Source organism: Mycetomoellerius zeteki, unplaced genomic scaffold, assembly GCF_001594055.1.
Source record: "Mycetomoellerius zeteki isolate Tzet28-1 unplaced genomic scaffold, Tzet1.0 scaffold228, whole genome shotgun sequence".
Lineage (NCBI taxonomy): Eukaryota > Metazoa > Arthropoda > Insecta > Hymenoptera > Formicidae > Mycetomoellerius > Mycetomoellerius zeteki.
The window spans coordinates 1,893,593-1,914,694 of record NW_017257203.1 but is presented as its reverse complement, the minus strand read 5'-3'; the positions used below and the strand labels follow the sequence as shown (position 1 = coordinate 1,914,694).

The following is a 21,102-nucleotide window of genomic DNA, read 5'->3' as shown; positions in this document are numbered from 1 at the left end:
GAGTCGATTAGAGAATGATTGACGCATTATTGCTTCTTACAATAGCCTTATAAATTATCAACATTATCCTTTTAATCTTCGAAAAACAAGTATATACATTTACACTAAACTTATGGTATATCCTATACAATATATTAATTCTTTATATATATATATAATTATAAAAAATAAACGCGACGATTATAAAATGGATACTATGTGATCCGATTAAATGCGTTTGCTGCTGTTTATCGCTTATACGAATTCTTCGTTAAGCATACACATGTAAGAAGTAAAACATTATATATATATTTTGAATATATCTGCATACACACATTACATTAAAAATTATATGTAATATGTATATAATATATATATGTTACATTCTTTCTTTCTTTCTTACACGTCAATCCTGAGATCTAAAAATACAATCTAGTTAATTTTTTTTCTCATTAATCGTGCCGAACATCTGCCATCTCTCACTATTTTACAAGTAAAAAAATATACGTTACTCTTTTAAACATGTAACTTTCATAAACATAAAAAAAAGACAGGAAGAGTGAAGAAGAAAAAACTTCTGTCTGATTCGTTCTCTATCATAATTTCGCTATGCATGATACATCAATAGAAATATCGTATTAATTGCGGGCGTAAGAATAATTGTCGCCCAAAAGAGAGATTCGATTAATTACAATAATAATAAATTCTATCATATTGATCTTCCACCACTCAATCGCAAAACAAAATGGCTGATAAGTGCATTTACTTCTTTGGTTGTATGAGCCCTTAATTTTATATATAATTACTCTGACATACATATACATTTCATATAAGTGATAATAAATACTTAAGAAAAAAGGGGGAGACGAGACATCGATAGAATTTTCAAATTTTTATAATAATCCGAAATGATAGAGTCGCGCGTGAGAACAATTAAACAATTACTACCTCTCTTACGCGAGATCTCTTTGTGTGTTTTTATCAAAAGGCGTAACACTTTATCGTCAAGGCCACAATTATGTCGCTATCTAAAAAAGATTTACAAAGTGGTGTCTATATATGATAGGAATCTAAATTTTAAAAGTCTACAACTTTGAAACGTTATTGAGAAGAGCAGAAGAATAATAAATTTATATTATATTCGCCAGTCTACAATATCACTTTACAGCGTATGAATATACAGCTGTCTCTGTATCATCTCTACGTGATATAAGATATCGAATTCTGAGATTCTTTGTATGTATCGATACTGCTTGCGTCAGCAAATAGATAGTGTCTGTAATTTTACACTCTTGTGACGCATTATATTACGCTATTTTCCACATATGTACTTTCACATATGTTACTATAAGTCATTTATGATTCACATTATTCGCTATTTGTATGAATTAACAATTTGCTTTCGTTCAAAGGTAAAAAAGAGGAAACAGGAAGTCTACGATTAAATGCATTTCATAAATGCCGTGAAAATTGCTCTATCCGTTAAAAAAAACACAAATCTTAATCTTATGAAATCTTAGCTTATATCTCATATCATTTGCACTATGGTCCACTTGAGGCTACGAATGCTTCGAAGCATTTTTTGATTGGTCGGTTAGCAAAATTCTTTCTTCCGATTGATCAATCAAAAGTTTCGAAGCATTTGTAGCGTCAAGTGGACCGCACCCTGAAAAGTGTGAAAAAGCGTCTCGTTGAAAGCGCCTATTACAAATATCTGTTTTTGGATGAGCAGCAGTTCAATGAAATGGAAAATCGAACTTTTTGACGTTTTTTGCAGGGCACACCCCTCTCGGGTAATTTCGATAAATGCCTGCACGGGGTGCCCTCGTGGTTCGGTCGAATACTTATTTGGTCGATTGTGAGATTACTCTATAATGAATTTCAATGAAGATTTACAATTACTTTCGAGAAGGCTGCAGTATATTTATTTAATAATCTCATTAAATACGGAACACGCGCAACAAGGCACATATACTTTCAAAGCTATCACACGTGTTAGGATGAATTACGTTTATTCTGCGATTAGATCAATTAAAAGAAACTAGGTTAGCACCAGCCTAATTTTGTTAGGATGAGCAAGTATAATTGTTCTTATATTAAAACCTTCGCAAGCTGCGTAATGATAGCTGCAAGAAAAAAAGTCATCTGTGTGTTCCCTTTCGAATATTTGTTTTCTGTTTAAAGAACACTATTATATATATAATACGCCTATAAGCATAATTACGATAGAAATTTTGTCATCACTGTGTATCGTTCATTATCGCAAATTGATCACATTTAGTGTTGAATTTAGCTCAGTGCTACTTTTAAAGGCAAGTATAAACATTCATCATAATAATGGTAAATTTGCGGTGCACACAGTTTAAATTATGTAAACGCGTCATCGAAATATCCTAAAAAGGAAGTATACAATGCAGTTGCAAAAATCAATTATATATATACAATTTTTATAAACGATGCAATTTTTTGTTCCTATTGTTTTAGAATCACATAAGACTTTGTAAAGAACTGTACAATACAATACATTTTTTTCTCATATCTATATTACCGTTCCCATTATAATAATGAATTATTACTTAATAATGAATCGTCTATTTGAGATTCTTTTTTTCTTGTATTGTCTTTCATCTTCTTCACTTAGCATAATACCTAATGTTATATACCCTGAAAAGCTTTGTTTTCCAGATCGTCAAAGAAATATACAGTGCTAATGTTAGCATTAGTATCATCAAAAGTAGGAGAAAATGTCATGAAATTAAGATTAATATGTTATTATCAAAGGTTAATTCTATATGTTCATATCGTAGAGATGTGGAGGAGCACCTACCACTGAAGGCATCTGGCAACCACGTCGTACTAACAGACGGACAGATGGTCCACCGTTACGTATAATTTCAATCGCTTCTGTATGCGTCATATTTTTGGTATTAATACCGTTTATTTCGATTATCTGATCGCCAATCTAGAAATAATACAAAACATTTGCATACGTATATTGCACATTATATAGATATATGTGTTCATAATTTAAAACGCATTATATTACTAGCATATAATTTAAATTGACATCCAATTAAATTTTATAAACAAATATAAACCTAGAACGTGGATTTACATACGATAAAAATTTCAATTTTATTTTAATTCTTTATAGTGTTTTAAGATGCTTATTAATATCAATATCAATTAAATTATTGATTTAACTTATGATATTGTGACTATTCTAAAATTTCAGTTTAAGATTACGTTTCAAAATAAAAAATTAAATCGGCCCACAATTTACGAAACTGAATATATGTAATATTATAAATTTACATATAAATAAATATTATTAAGCATTAAACTCAGACTGAATAAGAAATTTTCTTTATTTATTGTATTATTCATATATCGGTCTGATATCACTTATTGTTCGTTTAATTTGTAATAAACGAATCAATTAATTTTACTCAATTAAACCGAAATATATTAGAAAGAATTTTACTCACTCTAAGTCGGTTGTCAATAGACGCTGGACCATTATCTGCGATTTGCAAGACGAATAATGGCATGTTTTGAAATTCACGGCCACCACGTATGCTGAAGCCAAAACCTCGAGTGCCTCGAGTTAATTCTACAGCATGGTATTGACCGCCATCTCCATCTCCTGTAGGCTCGTCCTAAATAAAAAAAATCAAAATTTTAATTGCTCTGTAATCAGTATCGATAAGTAAAAAAAAAGGAAAATCTTAAAGCAATATATTGCTAAATTTAGATTGTTAAATTAGAAAATTTTTCGAGGGAAGTCTATACCTTTTGAGAAAGAGATGTATTGCTACAACAATCGTCTAATGGATATCCGATCGTCAATGTAACGGAATAACCAGAATCTTTAATCAAATTGACGATATCCTTATGGCAAACGTTCGTGATATCTATATGATTGACAGCGAGAATATGATCTCCAACGTTTAATCTTCCGCATCTTTCAGCAGGCGAGCCTTCGATTATCCTGCCGATCGTGGAGCCGGCTTTATTGACGGAGGAGATTATCACAAAACCAAATCCTTCGTTTTCCATTCGAGTGACAGTAACATCGTACGGATATTGAAGATTCATCTGTCGGCCGTAAGATGACTGGAGATTCTCTTGAAGGTGCTCCTGTGTATTGATTCGACGTCGTATTCCCAGAGTCACTCGGCCGTTTTGCGCTGCCGCTATCATTAGTTGCACTACATGATGATGCGAAGAATTCATGACGCTCTCTCCATCGACGGACATGATCAAATCGCCAGTACTGAGTCTGTTATCAAGATCGGCCGCTCCACCAGGAACGATATGACCGACCGAAACCTGCTAACCGTAATATTTTTAATATTTTCCGTTTTTATTAAACATGATTATGCTTGGTTTTGCAACACATGAGAGTAACGTTAATACGGATCATTTTTTTTTAAACCAACCTGAGATCCTTCTTCCGTACCACCTACTATTCTAAATCCAAATCCTGTATCTTGTCTCACTAAAGTCACTAAAGTTTCTATCCATTCTATATCGGGCACCATTGGACAAACCAATTCGTTCGTGTATTGAGGATATCTTGAATTAATATCAAATAAAATAATTTTATTTCAATATTTTTTCAATTTTCTGTGTACATATATAATTTATAAGTTATTCAACAATTTTTAAACACATTTTATCTATCTAATATCTAAGTTGTAGCATTAATTTGAAAGCTTTAGAAAATAAAAACAATTATAAATTCTTTAAAATTTTAGCTCTTAATAAGAATGACGGAACGATATACATACCGAGATATAGAACTGGAATGTGGTTGTTCATGTTCGAAGCTGGTGGTCTCTTTCCGCTTATCCCAGATCTCGCCAGTGTCAACATTCTGCTCTTGTCCAATGGAATACATAGTATAATCCTCATTGTACTGGGAATGCGATTGAACTGGATAAACATCCTTATAGTAGTCGGAGTGCATGTATCCATTTTGTTTGAGCATATTATTATGATGCGAGATATCGATAGAATACATGTCGTTATTGATATTCAACTTATCGTTTGCCACCCAATCACGCTTCGGAACGTTCCTGATGGAATCGTCGTCGAGATTCATCGCCGCGAAATTGTCCGACAGGTTGGCTGTGATATTAGCTTTGTACGGATCCGAGTAGTACATCCCGTGTGAATAGTCGGAGTACTTGTAATGATTATCCAGTGGATTCAATTCATTTTCGCCTTGCACTTCGTTCCAGTTCGGTCTGCTCGCGCTGATTGGTGACTTGGGACGATTTCTTGTGTCGATCAACGGTGTTTTCGGTCTGCTGGGTATTACCGTTTTCGACTGAGTGCTGTAGATATCTGCGGTGGGCGTTTTACTTCTGAAAAAGTCTTGCGCGCTCTTCTCCTTTTTCTCTTTCGACTTTGTTGTCGTTCGCTGAACATGTATCAACGCTTCCTCGCTGCGCGGGCAATCTTTCAGCACTTGCACTACCTCCGAGTGGCACATGTTTCTAACGTTGATGTCGTTTATGTTGACCAGAATATCGCCCTCCATTAAATTCTTACAACGCTGACGATCCAGAATCTTCTTGACTTTCTGGCCGTGAGCAGAATCCGCTATCGTAAACCCGAATCCCATAGCTCCCTTTACAATAGCGATGCTCAGAAACTCTGGCTTGGAAGACACCGACGGATCCTTACAATCGTTTAGATCGCTGCTTTCCGACAGCAAAATATCCGTGCTACTCGGTCTTTTTATCGTGTTGATTTTGTCCGAAATACAGAGATCGGGCATTGAATTGACGGACGTCGTGGCGAGATTCTCACCGTTTTGCAGGCTATGCACTGGCAAGAACGTGGAATCGAGAAAATTGAAACGTCCGTTGTCTGGGAGAGACGAGTTCAAATCCATGTACATTGCGGGATCTTCTGTTGAAAACAAATCTATAATTCTAATCCTCTGAGATAAAAGCATCAATATATATTAAATGTCATTAGGATTTGCTTTACCTGGTGCGTTGACGGCGATCGTGGTCACAACCTCTGTATTAGGATCATTAGGATCGAAAGGCAATGGGTAACCTCGACACACCTCCAAAGATACCGTCTCGCCACTACCAATTGACTTGAATACATTTACCATCTCATTATGCGTGAATCCCAACACGCAGGTATCATTAACGTATACTAACACGTCCCCTAAAAAGAAATACAATTGTGCGGACAGATGCAGAAACGGAAATGAATTACACACTTGAGAATTAGCGGTTGAAAATTATCTGGAAATTACCAGTTTGTAGCTTCCCATCCAGCCATGCTGGACCATTTGGCACGACACTTTTAATTTGGAGGAATTCTTCCACGGTATCGTCACCGCCGACAATGGTGAATCCCAGGCCCCGCGAACTCTTTATCAAGGTAGTTCGTATCCTCTGACCCTTCAGTTTGTCGGGATTTCTGGTGAAGTTAGGACTCTTCCTCTCGAGCATGTTCTGTTGCGCTCTTTTCGCTTGCAACACCGGATTTTCATATTGAGTCCTACGATTCACATGATCGATGAAGTACGTCCCGTACAGAGTATCGTCGATTTTCTCCCAACCGTAGGGTAACTCATCATCAAGGCATTCTTCCAGAGACCTTTTTTGAAATTTCGACAGACGCGGGTCTAGCCAGTGAGACGTGCCTGTATTGTGGCTGTAATATGATTCACAAATATGTAGAAGAAGATGAAGTTCAACCAAGATTAAAATTAAACTACGTTGGTAGAAACGGATATTAAAATCTCATTGCAATAAAGGCGATGTTGCATACGTACTCTATGAAATAAACTTCTCCCGTGTCCGTATACGCCTTCTCCCAATTAGGTGGTAATGGACCTAATTGATCCTCCGTGGCTGGAGTACGATTTCGAGCGGCTTGTTCCTGGTCCGAGATTCCTGTGCTCTGCTCTGATCCCGTATTGTACAGATACGTCGGTGGAATCCTTCCTCCATCGTTTCCACCAATTGTTAATATCTCTTTGTCTAGACTCTCTCCTTTAACATGAGACACGTGCGTTAACTTTGCAAAGAACAGCAAATTGCATTATCTCGATATATCCGAAGATAATAAATAATTACTTATTGTAATAAATAATTACCATCGTTGGGATTGTCGATAGACGCCGTGTCGTCCGTTTTCGCGGCCATCTCAGAGTCCTTAGGTTCGTCTCAAAAACCTGATAAGAAGAATATAACTGTCATGAGATAATTATTAATTAAACATTACAAATCGTAATTTACAAATGTAACTTAATAAATCTAAGCTAAATTGGCGTTAATATAACCTTAAGAGAAGTTAAATACAAATTTTACCAATTGAGGCGAGAGATAACTCCAAAAAAAGCTAAACACAGCTTATAAATATAGCTCAAAATATAAACACAACTATAATATAGATAAAACTTAATACATATGCTAGAAAATTAAATTAACAATTCCCATGAAATTTTCTTTAGAATATAGAGAAATAAACATAACTAAAGAAAGTTTAATGCCGGAAAGATAAATTAACAATTCTCGTGAAATTTTCCTTAAAATATAGAGAAGTAAACGTAATTAAAGAAAGCTTAATATCTACATACATCGGGAAACTAAATTAGCTTCCATGGAATTTTCCTTGAAAGTATAATAGAATATAGAAAAAAAATTCGTGAATTAACACATCAAATACATCGTTGAAACCTTCGATCGTTTACACAAAGACCATATACTATAGACGGTGTATAACGATGGAATGATGGATGAACATCGTTTCATATTAAGTATATACGGTCGAAGGTTCAACCTCATAATTAAAGCAATTCACTGGAGCCTTAAGATTGCCGTTCCGAAGGAAGAGAGCGTCAATCGAAACACACACATACACTGCACAGAATTGTATTATTACGTTCTATCACATACAACGAAATATGCACAAAATGATCGTCTCTAGACTGTATCGTAATTAAGAAGACTCGTCCCTTATACGAAGCACAGCAGCATGCAACACGCGTCACGTATCACGTTGCACGCGTCACGGACGGTGGGTCTTTTTCTCCTCGACGATAACGTCGGAGTGCTCGCCGGCTTTGATAACATTTCGAAAACGGCAAGTTGTACAAGCAAGGAAGATAGAAAGTAGAACGATCTCAATCCAGTCTTAATCTTCGCAACCGTTACAGCGTCCTATAACCGTTTCTGCAATCGCACCTTCGATATAAGAGAGCGTCTCATTGAGCCACGTTGAAAACGAGATCAACGTACACTCCAGGTTCCGGAGCGGAAGGGAAGCAAAAAGAGGTGAAAAAAAAAAAAATCCGAAGAGAGAACGTAAAAGACGGAAGGCGCGATCGTGGCGAAACGTATTTCCGATCTGCTCCGATCCGCGCAGTTTCGATCCGGGCGGATTCGATCACGTGCTCGTGATCTTTGCAGCCCAACTTGACGCCGCTCCGACCGATCGCCGCACGCGTTCTCAGACGGACAGGTGTCCGCGGGACGGGGCGCAATTACATAAAGCGAGGAAAGGAACGCCAGCGCGGGGGGAGAGGGGCCAGAAAAGAGAGAGAGAGAGAGGGGAGATAAAGAGAGATGGAAAGAGAAAAGGAGGAGAGAGAAACACGCATGCGGGGTACGGCAGTGCGGCCACAGCACGAACGTGAATGCATTCTTACGAATGCATTCACCCGTGCGCGGTGCGCGAGCGAGCGTGTCGCTCGCGTATGACCGGCGATCATTAGGTCCATTCGTCTTTAGAGCGGCGATCTCCTGCACTTTCTACTAGAGATCCTGCCTGCGTACGTTCGGTTTGGATGCTTCCAGTGCTTTCGGCGCGTCTATCCTTAAGTTTGTTTCTTATTCCTGCACTCTCGATCTAAACTGGTGAAATAAATTAAATCGTAAAAGTAGAATTAAGCGTGTGAGTAATCGAACCGAATGCGGTTTTTTATAACAGAGTCTGGCCGAGAGCAATTTTGTCAAAACAAGAATGAGAATGAAGGGTGTGTATACCGTCTCATTTTATATATGCTCATTCTAATTTATATACTATCTTATTCCAAAAGCTGGAGCACGAACTTTTGCATAAGAATCTCTATTTTATGAAAAGGAAGGAAATAGAGGAATCCGATTAGTTCACTTTTCATTCGTTATGCGTTATGCAAGACTGTGTGCTTCCACCCTGATTTGTTGAAGTTAAAAACAACGGCTAATCAAATGTTTGTCATCTTGTGGCCAGACTGTTATAGGGCGGACTGTTCATTGTCCGCTCTTATTTCAAGATCGTCTTAAGTAACGTCTTAAGATGCTAATACGGCCCTCTGATTGACATCTTAAGATTGTACTTAAGATGGTCTTGAATATAAGAATCGATTATGAATACCGGCCATAGAGCCTCTACTTTCTACGTTCCAACGATCACAAGACAGGAAAAAGGGGACAATGAACGGATTTGACCATCCTAAGGAGAGCAAGGAAGTCAAAATAATGTCAATTCGACGTCATATTGACCGAATTTGTGTCATTTTTTATCACGATTCAGTCAACATGACGTTATTTTGACATTATTCCTCTTCTCTTTGGAGTAGTACACGCGGGTGTGCATATTCTAGCCGCTCGTTTCCCGCAGTGCTTTCGCGTACGAGGTGAAGTATATGCAGGTTGGACGGGCAGGGAAGAGAGAGAGAGAGAGAGAGAGAGAGAGAGAGAGAGAGAGAGAGAGGAAAGAGTAGAACGTATTTTTCGCGCGATTCCACGCTCCCCTGCCACGTAACGTAAATATTACTCCGGGGAGGTTGCGGTGGCTCCATCGTCGTTTTTTCTCTCGCTCCCCTTTCATCTCTCTTTCTCCCATGGTACTCCCGCATCGACGTGGCTAGGCACATGCACCCGTGCGGTGCAACAATGGCACGCGACATCGGGACTCTCCCTTCCCGACCTGCATTCGAGATCTGCTCCGATCTGCTCGATCGCGCATGTTAACGTTACCAAGCCGCGAAGTGATGCGTGCGTCGGGACGAGCGGGAAAATATCGAGAGACGGCTCTTATTTATTGCAGAAAAGGAGATAAAGGAGAGAGAGGGCGAGGGGGGGAAGGGGAGAGGTAGGGGAGGGGGGGGGGAGATGGAGCGTGAAGCAGATGTGCAAAAGAAAAGGAGAGAGGAAAAGATACACATGCGTGCATTTATACGTGTGTGTACGTGTGCGTGTTGCTTGGCGAACTTTTTTATTTCTTCCGTTAACTCCGTTTTCTCTCCTGATATAAAGGCGGTGGCAGCGACACGACAACACGGGATTACTCACGCTGCGTTTCCTGCACGATGACGCGTTCGGTAGCACGCGTAACCGTCATGGTTCCAAGCGGTGGTGTGGCCAAGTGATATCCGTGTCGGAGTGGCCGTCGCGGGGCACTGAATCACTCGTCGTGGACCGCGGAAACGATCATCGCACCGTCACGTCGGAACGATAGCGCACTCGCTCCGTGAAGCGAACAGAGAGAGGGAGAACGTTACGTGCACGCTTCGCACAGCATCGACAACCCGAGACTACGTCAGACTACGCTACATCACCCAGCGCACCCGCCGCTCGCCGTCTCGTACAGTCTCGTACCGTACCGCGTACGTGCGTACGAGACATTTAACCGACCGCCGTACGTCGCCGCCGCCGCCGCCGCCACAGCCGCATCTGCGCTTGCGTCACGTGCGCGCCCCGAGTCACGTGACCGCGCGATTGCGGGAAGTTCGAAAGGAGATCAGGGTACCTATCGTGGAACAAAGTCGGAATGGATTCCGATCGGAATTATTCAATTATTCCTTAGATTTCTATTGTTTTCTGGGGAAAACGGAATAATTCCGACTTTATTCCATGATAGGTAATATGACCTAAGTCGGTATTCATAATCGATTCTTTTTTTAATAGTGCGAGGTAATATTTTTCGCAATAAATTTATTTACAGTTTTTCAGCACATTAACATCTTTCTAATATGGTGTCTGATTGAGCATCAAATTATTAAAAATTGCTTGTCAATTTAATTTGATTTGTGATATTATTATAGTAGTTTAATTGCGTTTACAAGTACGGAAAACCAATTCGGCGCGCAGTTCGAATAACTTATACAAATATGGTATATATGTATGTACATATATAGTGTATATGGATATGTGTGTATATATATGTATATACACAGGGTGTTCCGTAAGTTTTTGCCAATCGCTTTTGTGTAGATAGAGCGAACTAAACTGAGTCGAAAATTCTTGCATTTTGCAATTTTCGCAATAGTTAACAAGATATTAATTACTAAAAATTGCGAATATTGGTCTTCAATAATTTTTTACTGAAATACTATCAACTTTACAGAAAAACTACAACAGACAAAAATCATTTACTTTCTTCTCATAGAATTCTAAGAATTTTTTCACAATTTTTTATCAACTTTTTAATACTGCATTTTCTTATTCTTACCAACATGAGAAAATACGGTATTAAAAAATTCTGAGAAAATTCTGAAAAAATTCTCAGAACTTAAACATTGAATTATTTAAGCACTAAAGATACAGCTTCGACCGTTATAGGCTTTAAATTCTTAAGTAGTTAAGATGCTAATACACGCAGTCCTCCGATTGGTTCGTGACATTTTAAAACTGTATTTAAGTTCAATCTTAAATAGAAGAATCGACTACGAACACCGCTATATATATCTTTTCGCTAGAACGAGTAATTTTAGAAAATTAGAAGTCTCAGCTAATCATAACGAATAAATGATAGCTAGACTTTCAGACAATTATATCTACACGAAAAATAACCTTAATCGATATAAGAAGATAATTATTCACGCTTGAATGACAGGAAAGTTCATATTTATTTCACACACGACGAAGAGCAAGAATTAATTAACAAGCAACGATAGGTGTGTGAATATTTTTCTTACAATTTCGAATGCAAAACTATTCGAACTAAATTGAATAAAATACATAGTTGAAAGATATTTGATCTTTTAAATAATCGTATCTGCCGCTTCAACGTGAAAGTTCAACGAAATTGTAATCATCGATGATCTTGTAGCGATCCTCCCGAAAATGCACGAGGTCTTTCAAGAAGCGCATACTGCTCTCGTTGTGGAGCTTCGTCAGCACGGGCAGCAGCGGCGTGATGCCTGCGACATTCGCCAGGTCACTGTAATAGTGCTCTTGTTCAGGACCCATCATGTGAAAGTGTTTCTTCTGCAGACCTCTCTCGGCGCGTCTAGCTGCTTCCTCCGCCTCGGAGCGTAGCATATCCGCTCGGGCGGGAAACTGCTTCTCGCCGTGCCAGTATCGTAGGACGAATCGCACCTTGAAATTGCAAATAATCACGTTGCCGGCAAATTATCACCGTTGCTGGCACATAGTCACGCCGGATGCGCGACAGTGACTTTCTAGCATTTTTTCCCCGTCGCGCGCGACCGCGCTCCTTTCAGCCACGCTCAGAGACAATCTCATCCGCTCCGGATGCCCCACGGGGGCTTGGAATGTCGCGTGTCTAAAGTGGATTGCGCGCGGCCTTTGTACGTCTGACATATTTCAAAATGTGAGACTTGTTCTTCTGAACTTCTTGCACGGTTCGTCTCTCTTTCCTTCTTTTCTTTCCATATTAGACAAGAAAAGAGAAAGGATCAACAATATGCATACAAGATCAGTTAAAAGAATTAGGTCTATAGAGAGCATCAATTTGAAATACGAGACGCGATATATACGGTAAAATATAGGATATTATTGGTTCGAGGTGAATTAATCAAAGAGAAAATTAAGTATAGCTAGGTGACATAATAATATTTTGGATTTTAGGGAGATGATTAGCAAAAAAAAATCTTGTACCTGCAAATCGAACATACTGAAGGCGCAAACGTAGAATGGAAGGCCAATCAATGCCAAAGTAGAGTTCTCTATGGACACCAGATGCTTCCAAAGGTGCGTGACCATGTTGGAATCCACTCGGACTCCACAGGACTCGGCGAGAAAGGGGAAGCTGTACTTGTAGCCTTTTCAGGAAAAAGAATGAGTGTTATTTTAATTGTTAGAGTGAGACAATATCCCACATAATAATTACCATAAGGATGGGAGAGAATCTACCTGTACAATAGAAGACGACATCAACCTGCTCCTTCGTCCCGTCCGCAAAAACCGCCTCGCGTTCCGTCAATTCCACTACGTCACCTTTCTATAGAAGAAACCGTCACGGTCGCTTAAAAAGTACCTCCGCGATTGTCCCTTATAAGTATATTTGACTTTGCGCGAAAAAAGTATCTCCGCGATTTTGCTTTGGATTCGCGCTTTTACCTGCACGACATTCTCGGGAAACACGGTGTCGATGGTCTCGGTCAGGTGATGACTCAAAATCACGCGATTCGCATTCTTGGATATCTCCAACGACAAATCCATACCTACCCGAAACAGAAAAATGTTACGTTTTAATCGCCGCAAGAATAACTTTGCCTAAGAATTTTTTTGTTCGTCGTTCTCACCAAAATTAAATATCCAAAAAATATTTGTTTATAGTAATAAAACTTTAATGAAACTAGAAGAAAAAGATCAAAGTCGTGGAAGGAAAATGTTAATGACCGACATTGCTCGAATCGCTGGCATTGCGAAAAGAAAGTATCTCGTTCAAAAAATAAGTAATTTCGCGTGTCGTATGTACCGGAAGGACCAGCTCCCATGACAACGACTTTTTTGCCGTTGAAGAAGTCGGGAACTCTGTAATCGTGACTGTGTATCTGCTTGCCGGTAAAGACATTCTGACCAGGTATATTCGGGATCTTGGGTTTAAAGTAATGACCGTTGCACACCATGACTGCATCGAACGACTCGATCACGATCGCGTCATTCTGCAAGTCCCTGACCTTGACCGACCACTTCCGGTCCCCCGTGACCGGCTCCACCAGCTCTACATGATGCAGCAGCTGAAATGTTTACGCCATAATAAATCATGCTATTACTATCTAGTCATTATTATTGTATATTTATACAATATATTATATAAACTACCAACTTATGTAATCTATAATACCAGTTAATATAACACATATTATATATATATTATTAGTTAGATAATACGCTATATATATATTAATATTACACTATAAATTAATAATATAATTTTATTAAAATAATATTATTATATTAATATTATTATATCATATTAACCCAAGTAGAACAACAAGTCACGATAACGTCAAAATGATATTAAAATAAATCGAAAATGATTGAAAGATGACTTTTAATCATCACTTTGGGGTCATTTTGACGTCATTTTGATATCATTAGGTCTGTTCTTTTTGATTGAACTTTTGCACCAATTCATCTTTCCTCCTGGAGAGAAAAGGAAGAAAGATGAACTGGTGCAAAAGTTCAGCCAAAAAGAACAGGCCTATAATAACTTGTTTTGCTTGGGAATATATTATAATAACGTTACTAATAATAATAGTACTTAATAGTGCGTTTAAATTCATGTTTAATAATAATTCAGATGAAATGTAGTCATGGTATTTGATACAAGCATTTCGCGTTGCTATATTCCTCTATCTGTGCACCCACCCGAATGTAAGGACGTAGTTTAAAATGATCACAATATATATTCAAGAAATCCAGTATCTGCGTGCGCGTCAGATAGCTCACGGGTCCTTCCGGTATCAGAAAATCTGGATAGCCCATTACCTCCTTCGGTAAATTAGCTCTAAAATATGTAAATTAATTCTAGATGTCGTATAATTCTCATTAATGGTATCGAATCATTTGTAATGGATTTAAATGTTTATAATACATATGCCGGGATGAAATTCATCAATGGTTCATTTCTACGAAACAATGCAAAATACAAAACTGACATAAAATTCAAGATTAGAATATTAATCGCAATTTAAATTTATATTACTTACGTGCTCTCTATGCAGAATTGAGGATTGTTGAGAAACCATTACAGAAATCTAATTTAATACCGGCGAATTTAATACTCAAAATAAGTAATTGATTATTACATCTTCAAGTTAAATTTTTATGAGGGAAAATGAAAGTTGGCTGCAAGAAATACGCGCCGTACCTGAGGCTCTTGTACATGCTAGTGTGAATCGGTAAACCGTATCTATCGAAACCAGTTTGCTCTCGATAGACCCAGGTCCCGCCGATTTGGTCTGTTTTTTCGTAGCACACCACCTGATGGCCGTAAGTACCGGAAATGCAGTGTCGGAGAGCAGCGAGTCCAGCGGCTCCGGCGCCGATCACGGCGATTTTCATGATTGCGCAGTCGTTGGCTGTTTAAGCTTCGTAGAACACGAGAAATCCTCGTTGGCACTTTCAGCTATATCGGCAAGCTATTTCGTAGTTAATGAAGTACAATTATGGTATAATATTCATTTTGTAATACACGGATATCTTAGACCTACCGCACTTTGCTTCTATCATTTTTGATCGATACAAAGGTAAATTTTCTCTGATAAGAATTGGAGGAATAATTGGAGCTTTTCAGAAGCCAAGGTAATTAATCATTTAAAATAAAATGCGAAGAAAATTATAATATGCCAATTAAAATTGAAAAATTTACAAAAAGTAGAATTAATAAGCTTGGTTTCCGAGAGATGCAATTAATATATTCATTGCTTTTTATACCTTTTTGAAAAAAAAATAATTGTACATGTAAACAGAATTGTCGTTACTTTTTTCGGTAACAATCATTTTTTTCTATCTGTAATTACAATGTAATAACATCGTTACATCTTTGCAATAATGATAACGAATTCAGCATTACTTTTATTGTTACTTAGTTTCTTATATTATTTTTATTTATATATCTATTCAATAGATTACATTATTAGATAAAAATATAGCATTTATTAGATAAAAAATTTACGTTTGCAAATTAAAATGTAAATTTCTAAAGATAAATATATTAAAGAATAAAAATATTAAGATTAAGAATTATACAAAATTTATTAAGATAAGTTTAATATAAAGAAAAGTTTATATACAGACTAATTTAAAGTTTTTATATTAATTATTATATTTAATATTGATTTATTATTAAATAATGCAATTTTAAAATCTAATATCTTGCTTCAGCATTATGGTATAAAAAGTAACGAAAAAAATAATGAATAGTCACTTTTTAAATACGATAATAATGAATTAGTTTCTAAAATAAATAACGAGTAATGATAATAAACGTTATTTTTTATAAAGTAACGTTCCCATTTCTGCATGTAAGCTAACAGTAGCTAAATGTATTCTGGCCAAGAATGATAAGAGTTATCCATTTGTTTGAATTCACGAGGAGCCACTATTTTCTACATATTTATTTCAATTGGAATATTAATCAATTATCTTATATTTGTTTTTACTGCAATATTAATCGCATAAAGCATTCATTGATATCGCAATATTTGATGAGACGTTTTTTATAAACAATTGCGATTAAACTTATACAGAGTGTCTAGAAATAATTGTATCACCTCTCATAGGCAGATAAAATTAAACTGAATAAAAAAGTCCTCTATCGTTTTTCTTCATAATGAGAGATTAATGAAAGATCTGTGAATGAGAGCGTGCATCCGCTTATATAACTTTCAGTGGAAGATATTGCAAATCGATCGCGACGGCGATTACTTACGGCTTCGAGCGAACTGGTTAGATTTGTGAAAGGTGCAATAGATTCAATCAAAAGTCGAACACCCGTTCTTTCTTCTGTGCATTCTTATCACATATCAGAGTTAAAATATTCATATATTTTTTCAATTTAAATTTACCACAGTTAGAACTTTTCACTTTTAACGTCGCATCGGTTGAATCTTGATACGAATTAAATTCTGAAGACAACTAGCTTATGTTAGATCATATATGTACCAACAGAACACGCTTAACAAAATTTGATAAGACAAGATAGACGTCATGATATATTAATCATTACGAAATTAAGATAAAGTTTTGATAAAGTATAATCTAGTACAGTTAGTAACTCACCAACAGAAAAACACAAAGCGCTTGTACCAAAACGAGATCCAGTAGAATACAAGATACATATGTCACAGCGAAGCGAAAATCAAAATGACCAAGTGGAATAAGTCATTAAAGAGAGGGAAATACAAGGCTGATACTGATAAGGTCATATCCCGCGTGTTTACGAAATTAATGCGAAGACCTTCAATCTTTGTCACATACACATTTCACTATCCCTAAATGCAGCACACAATGCTCGATGAGTTTCAATTTTTAAAAATCGTTTATTCCTTAAAGATATGCGATGTTTATAAAGAGAAAATATCAAAAAGAGGAAACAATAACTGATTAAAATTATATAAATATGTGATATAAAAAAGGTGCTTACCTTACAGTAAAATATATACCTTTTATTATTTAAAATATTTGTATTATATATATATATATATTACAGCTTATTAAATATATCCACTTACAGTTAAATATGATCGTAGACTTATGATTGTACAATCGTTTATCATCAAGTACAAATGACAGAGGTTGCACTATATTGTTCTTGGAGTTTCGCAAGCATGTTTGATGCTGTTTCTTTTTGTTAGATGGATATGATGTCTTGTGAAAGATCTCCTTAGCAATTATAAAGATGGCAATTATATAATGTTTCATCTATAGAATTAATGTATCCAGTGGAGAACATATATGCTGTTAAAAATATCATAAAATTTAATGTACTTTTAAGTTACACAAATTAAAATTAATTTCATGACATTAATGTATTTGTAGTCCTTCAAACTGCACGCCGAATTAGTTTTCCGGACTTATAAACGCAATTAAACTATTGGAATATAATATCACGAATTAAATCGCCTCGGTCTAATGGCTTAGGACGTTCGTACGGAATACGAGAGATCCGGGTTCGACTCCCGGCTGAGGTAATATTTTTCGCAATAAATTTATTTACAGTTTTGCAGCACAGTAACATCTTGCTAATATGATGCTTGATTGTGCATCAAAATTATTTAAGAATTGCTTGTCAATTTAATTTAATTCGTGATATTATTCCAGTAGTTTAATTGTTTATAAGTCTGGAAAACCAATTTGCACAATTTGAAGGACTACAAATATGTTATATATGCAAGTACATATATAGTAGGTATATACCCAGATAGCAAAGTGTGTTTCAACAAAATTATACAAATCTGTGATTGCTTATGATGCTGGCAACTTGCCGTAGATTTGTCTTCAACGATTTCGAATATGCCGACTGTAGCAACATACAGATAACAATGTGTATATGTATTGCCAGCAGTTTAACAGCAAGATAGCTGCGTCAATGTTATTTTGCGTTATCAGCAATATGACAGCATTATATGATGCTGCATATTATTATAGCAACATGATGGTAAAATGGTACGAATTTTGATGATGATGATTTTAAAGTTGTTGGCAAATTGCTGGCAAGTTGCTACTCAATGTGTTATCATATTGTGAAGGCATCAAGTTGCCAACAAATGAGGACTCAGTTACTGCAATTTTGGTAGCAACACATACTTAGCAAGCAACATGCCAGCAACAAGACAGACATGTCGCTATCTGGGTATATAATTCACATTGAATTATTTAAAGCATTAAAAGATCTAGCTTCGACCGGTATAGGCTGTTGAATTTCTATTATTAATTGTGTTTCTCACATTGTACGGTCTAAAAATAAGATTCTTATTGTTTTTAGTTATACCTCATGACCACGAGCTTCTGTTATTTAAATTCATCACGAAATTTCTAACAATGTAGAATTAATATAGTTTTATGTGTATAGAATTAATATACATAATTTTATAAATAGAATTAATGTATATAGTCAAATAAATCATTTTAGTAGTAATAACCGTGTTTTTAGTAGTAAAATAAAATTTATTAAATTTCTACACATTATTCATGTAAAACTTGTATAATTGTCACCTTTATAGTTGCTACCACTATGCCTTTTTCCGAGTATACCATATTGTTAATAAAGATCCGTTCGTCAATGTTTTCTTTCCGACTCCCACTTATTTTTATACAACATGTATAATTGCATCGCTGCCTTCGCGTCTTCCACAGAACTGTGTTCACCTACTTGTATCTCTCTACCTAATAATTCGTACGCGAGCTTTTTAAGGCTGGGAGTGTTCCCTTTTGATACTTGGCGGAAAGGCTTGTATCTCGAAGTATCTCGCCAATACCTTCTAGGATGCGACAGGTACAGTACATTGAGATCGTGCTTTAATGCATGGCCCACTAAAATACGACCCTTCAATATATCTGCTACTTCCTTCTGCACGATATTGAAGCTTTCTCCATCTCGCAAATGCTCTGGTCGTACGCCACTGATTGCCGTTCGGTAATCCACGACCTTTTCTCTTGGTTTAACGTACTTGTCGTATATGCAATCGCCATATTTATTTACAATTGACACTCGAGCTATTATACTCTCTGTGCCGTCGCCGATTCCAACCATTTCGCAGTCCATGGCGAGCTGCTTCGTCAAAGTCTTGTTCTCTTTATTTTTCATATCTTGCTTGCTGTTTTGCCCCTGTGAATCCTGCACTTGGCGTAGATATGTGTGTCAAGAAATATAACTCACTAATCAATAACATTTATATTCAAAACAGTACTATAAATATATTTACCATATGAACTGGAGTGGTATATACTTTTTTAAACTTTGGATGCCTGTTATTCTGTGAGACAGTTTTTTCTCCAGTGTGTTCTTCCGTCTTAGTCTTGGAAAACAAATTTTTGTACGTTTCCCAATTACATCCAGATGCCTTACGTTCGGTGCTTGGAACCAACTGTCTTGTCGCTTTGTTTCTTTTTTTCTTATCTGTGCTGCTTAACACATTATCCATTCTTGAAAAAAAAAAAAAGAAAGGAATTATTTCTTTCTTGTTACTTTCTTCCTTCTTCAAAATAAATTATAACCACCCACTTTAGACCTAACCTATAATTTAAAAACCATCTAATATTTTTGTATATATTATATTATCTGATATCTATTCAAAATTTCAATAAAGCGATACATGTACAATTCTTAAATGTTAAAAAATTATAATATTTCTTATTATAATATTTGTGAATAATATAACAAAATATAACAATATCACATTGTTGATTAAAATTGTACATAAAATAAACAGAAAATTATTTTATAATATTACTAATAATATTGTCAATAATAAAAATAATCGATTATTTTGTTTACTAACTTATTTTGAAGTCGTAATTTAAATCACTCGATCTTTCGAAATAAATATAGAGCATTCCAACGTTTATCTTGGAATCTCGAGAACAGAGAACAGATCGAACTGTACATTCATAACCTAACTTAGCAAAATGCTCGACTATGATTGGTTGATGTAATTATCAATGAATTGTCACAGTCGGTATTGGCAGATTTCCTAACCTTTTAGAACGTGACTCGAAAACGTTTTACTGCATTTTATCGAATCTTTATAAGTATTGTTCTGCAATCGCGATAATAACGAATTGAGAAATTCTTACCTGACTAGTATCCAAACAACAAAACACAGGAAGATTATTGTAAACACACACATTTCACACTGGCCAACAACGCCAGGTGCAAGTTCTTTTCGGAGGGAATCTTCCAGTATCTTCTCGATTTCCGGAAATACTGAACATTCATCAATTGTTTGGAGGACGAGAGCAGATTTTTACAATTAGATTGTGAAAGATAATTTAAACAAAGTGTAAGCCAGTATTCATAGTCGTTTCTTATATTTAAAATCGTTTTAAGTATAGTCAAGATGTCACAGCCAATCACAAAGCTATATTAGCATCTTAATTATGATTTTAAAAAAAGAATTGACTAAACATTTAAAAAATTTGTATTAAATTTAACACATTTTGCGTGTCCCAATTAAACGGTCCACTTAAATTGTTGTGATAATATTTAATACGAAATGAATATACAGTTAGAAAATAACACAAATATTTTGTAAAAAAATTAATACAAAAATTTGTAGTTACATTTGTAAGCAAACTGTGAACATTTTTTCAATAAAATTAACATTGATGTCAAATTAATATATTTATATTTTATCTTACAAGGAAAGGGACGCAACTGCCCCCCTCTGATTTTAATGAGCTTTTA

At 36.1% G+C, this 21,102-nt stretch overlaps 4 protein-coding genes across 9 annotated transcripts in view; 1 reads left to right on the top strand and 3 right to left on the bottom strand.

The window, feature by feature from the left end:
- Positions 1-383: 383 nt before the first annotated feature.
- Positions 384-10,844, bottom strand: LOC108723262 (membrane-associated guanylate kinase, WW and PDZ domain-containing protein 1). Of its 4 annotated transcripts, none has more exons than XM_018448840.1 (12): positions 10,293-10,844; positions 7,112-7,207; positions 6,788-7,007; positions 6,263-6,666; positions 5,983-6,171; positions 4,773-5,901; positions 4,422-4,557; positions 3,772-4,314; positions 3,468-3,638; positions 2,807-2,941; positions 1,646-1,848; positions 384-1,516 (listed from the first exon to the last, which is right to left on the bottom strand). In XM_018448840.1, the coding sequence occupies exons 2-11, from the start codon at positions 7,158-7,160 to the stop codon at positions 1,684-1,686; spliced, it is 3,141 nt and encodes a 1,046-aa protein (XP_018304342.1). In that variant the 5' UTR covers positions 7,161-7,207; positions 10,293-10,844; the 3' UTR covers positions 384-1,516; positions 1,646-1,683. The 4 variants fall into 4 exon arrangements, with proteins under 4 accessions (XP_018304342.1, XP_018304341.1, XP_018304344.1 ...); XM_018448839.1 differs by having other exon boundaries at positions 7,112-7,189; XM_018448842.1 differs by having other exon boundaries at positions 4,773-5,898; positions 7,112-7,189.
- A 765-nt stretch (positions 10,845-11,609) lies between these two features.
- On the bottom strand, positions 11,610-17,072 carry LOC108723222 (dimethylaniline monooxygenase [N-oxide-forming] 2). Of its 2 annotated transcripts, none has more exons than XM_018448782.1 (8): positions 16,977-17,072; positions 15,064-15,334; positions 14,562-14,700; positions 13,666-13,927; positions 13,305-13,408; positions 13,098-13,185; positions 12,843-13,006; positions 11,610-12,320 (listed from the first exon to the last, which is right to left on the bottom strand). In XM_018448782.1, exons 2-8 carry the CDS (start codon positions 15,255-15,257, stop codon positions 12,006-12,008), a joined length of 1,266 nt encoding a protein of 421 aa, XP_018304284.1. In that variant the 5' UTR covers positions 15,258-15,334; positions 16,977-17,072; the 3' UTR covers positions 11,610-12,005. The 2 variants fall into 2 exon arrangements, with proteins under 2 accessions (XP_018304284.1, XP_018304285.1); XM_018448783.1 differs by lacking the exon at positions 16,977-17,072 and adding an exon at positions 16,627-16,815.
- A 1,838-nt stretch (positions 17,073-18,910) lies between these two features.
- LOC108723224 (RNA exonuclease 4) lies at positions 18,911-20,603 on the bottom strand. Of its 2 annotated transcripts, none has more exons than XM_018448785.1 (3): positions 20,493-20,603; positions 19,622-19,841; positions 18,911-19,533 (listed from the first exon to the last, which is right to left on the bottom strand). In XM_018448785.1, the coding sequence occupies exons 1-3, from the start codon at positions 20,543-20,545 to the stop codon at positions 18,976-18,978; spliced, it is 831 nt and encodes a 276-aa protein (XP_018304287.1). In that variant the 5' UTR covers positions 20,546-20,603; the 3' UTR covers positions 18,911-18,975. The 2 variants fall into 2 exon arrangements, with proteins under 2 accessions (XP_018304287.1, XP_018304288.1); XM_018448786.1 differs by lacking the exon at positions 20,493-20,603 and adding an exon at positions 20,198-20,299.
- A 72-nt stretch (positions 20,604-20,675) lies between these two features.
- LOC108723223 (rho guanine nucleotide exchange factor 3) overlaps positions 20,676-21,102 on the top strand; it is a 4,873-nt gene continuing 4,446 nt past the window's right edge. Inside the window, exon 1 of the mRNA XM_018448784.1 lies at positions 20,676-20,698. The gene's annotated coding sequence lies outside the window, so the exon portion shown is untranslated. The remainder of the gene's footprint in view (positions 20,699-21,102) is intronic.

Excerpts from the sequence above, each read along its gene's own strand:
- LOC108723262 (XM_018448840.1), bottom strand. The coding sequence starts at position 7,160 with ATGGCCGCGAAAACGGACGACACGGCGTCTATCGACAATCCCAACGAT. Across the intron at positions 4,558-4,772 it reads CATTCCAGTTCTATATCTCG|ATATCCTCAATACACGAACG; the intron begins GTATGTATATCG and ends TATTAATTCAAG. Across the intron at positions 4,315-4,421 it reads GTACGGAAGAAGGATCTCAG|CAGGTTTCGGTCGGTCATAT; the intron begins GTTGGTTTAAAA and ends TATTACGGTTAG.
- LOC108723222 (XM_018448782.1), bottom strand. The coding sequence starts at position 15,257 with ATGAAAATCGCCGTGATCGGCGCCGGAGCCGCTGGACTCGCTGCTCTC. Across the intron at positions 14,701-15,063 it reads AGCATGTACAAGAGCCTCAG|AGCTAATTTACCGAAGGAGG; the intron begins GTACGGCGCGTA and ends TACATATTTTAG. Across the intron at positions 13,928-14,561 it reads AACTACGTCCTTACATTCGG|CTGCTGCATCATGTAGAGCT; the intron begins GTGGGTGCACAG and ends TAAACATTTCAG.
- LOC108723224 (XM_018448785.1), bottom strand. The coding sequence starts at position 20,545 with ATGTGTGTGTTTACAATAATCTTCCTGTGTTTTGTTGTTTGGATACTA. Across the intron at positions 19,842-20,492 it reads GTTGTTTGGATACTAGTCAG|AATGGATAATGTGTTAAGCA; the intron begins GTAAGAATTTCT and ends TTTTTTTTCAAG. Across the intron at positions 19,534-19,621 it reads ATACCACTCCAGTTCATATG|GATTCACAGGGGCAAAACAG; the intron begins GTAAATATATTT and ends CGCCAAGTGCAG.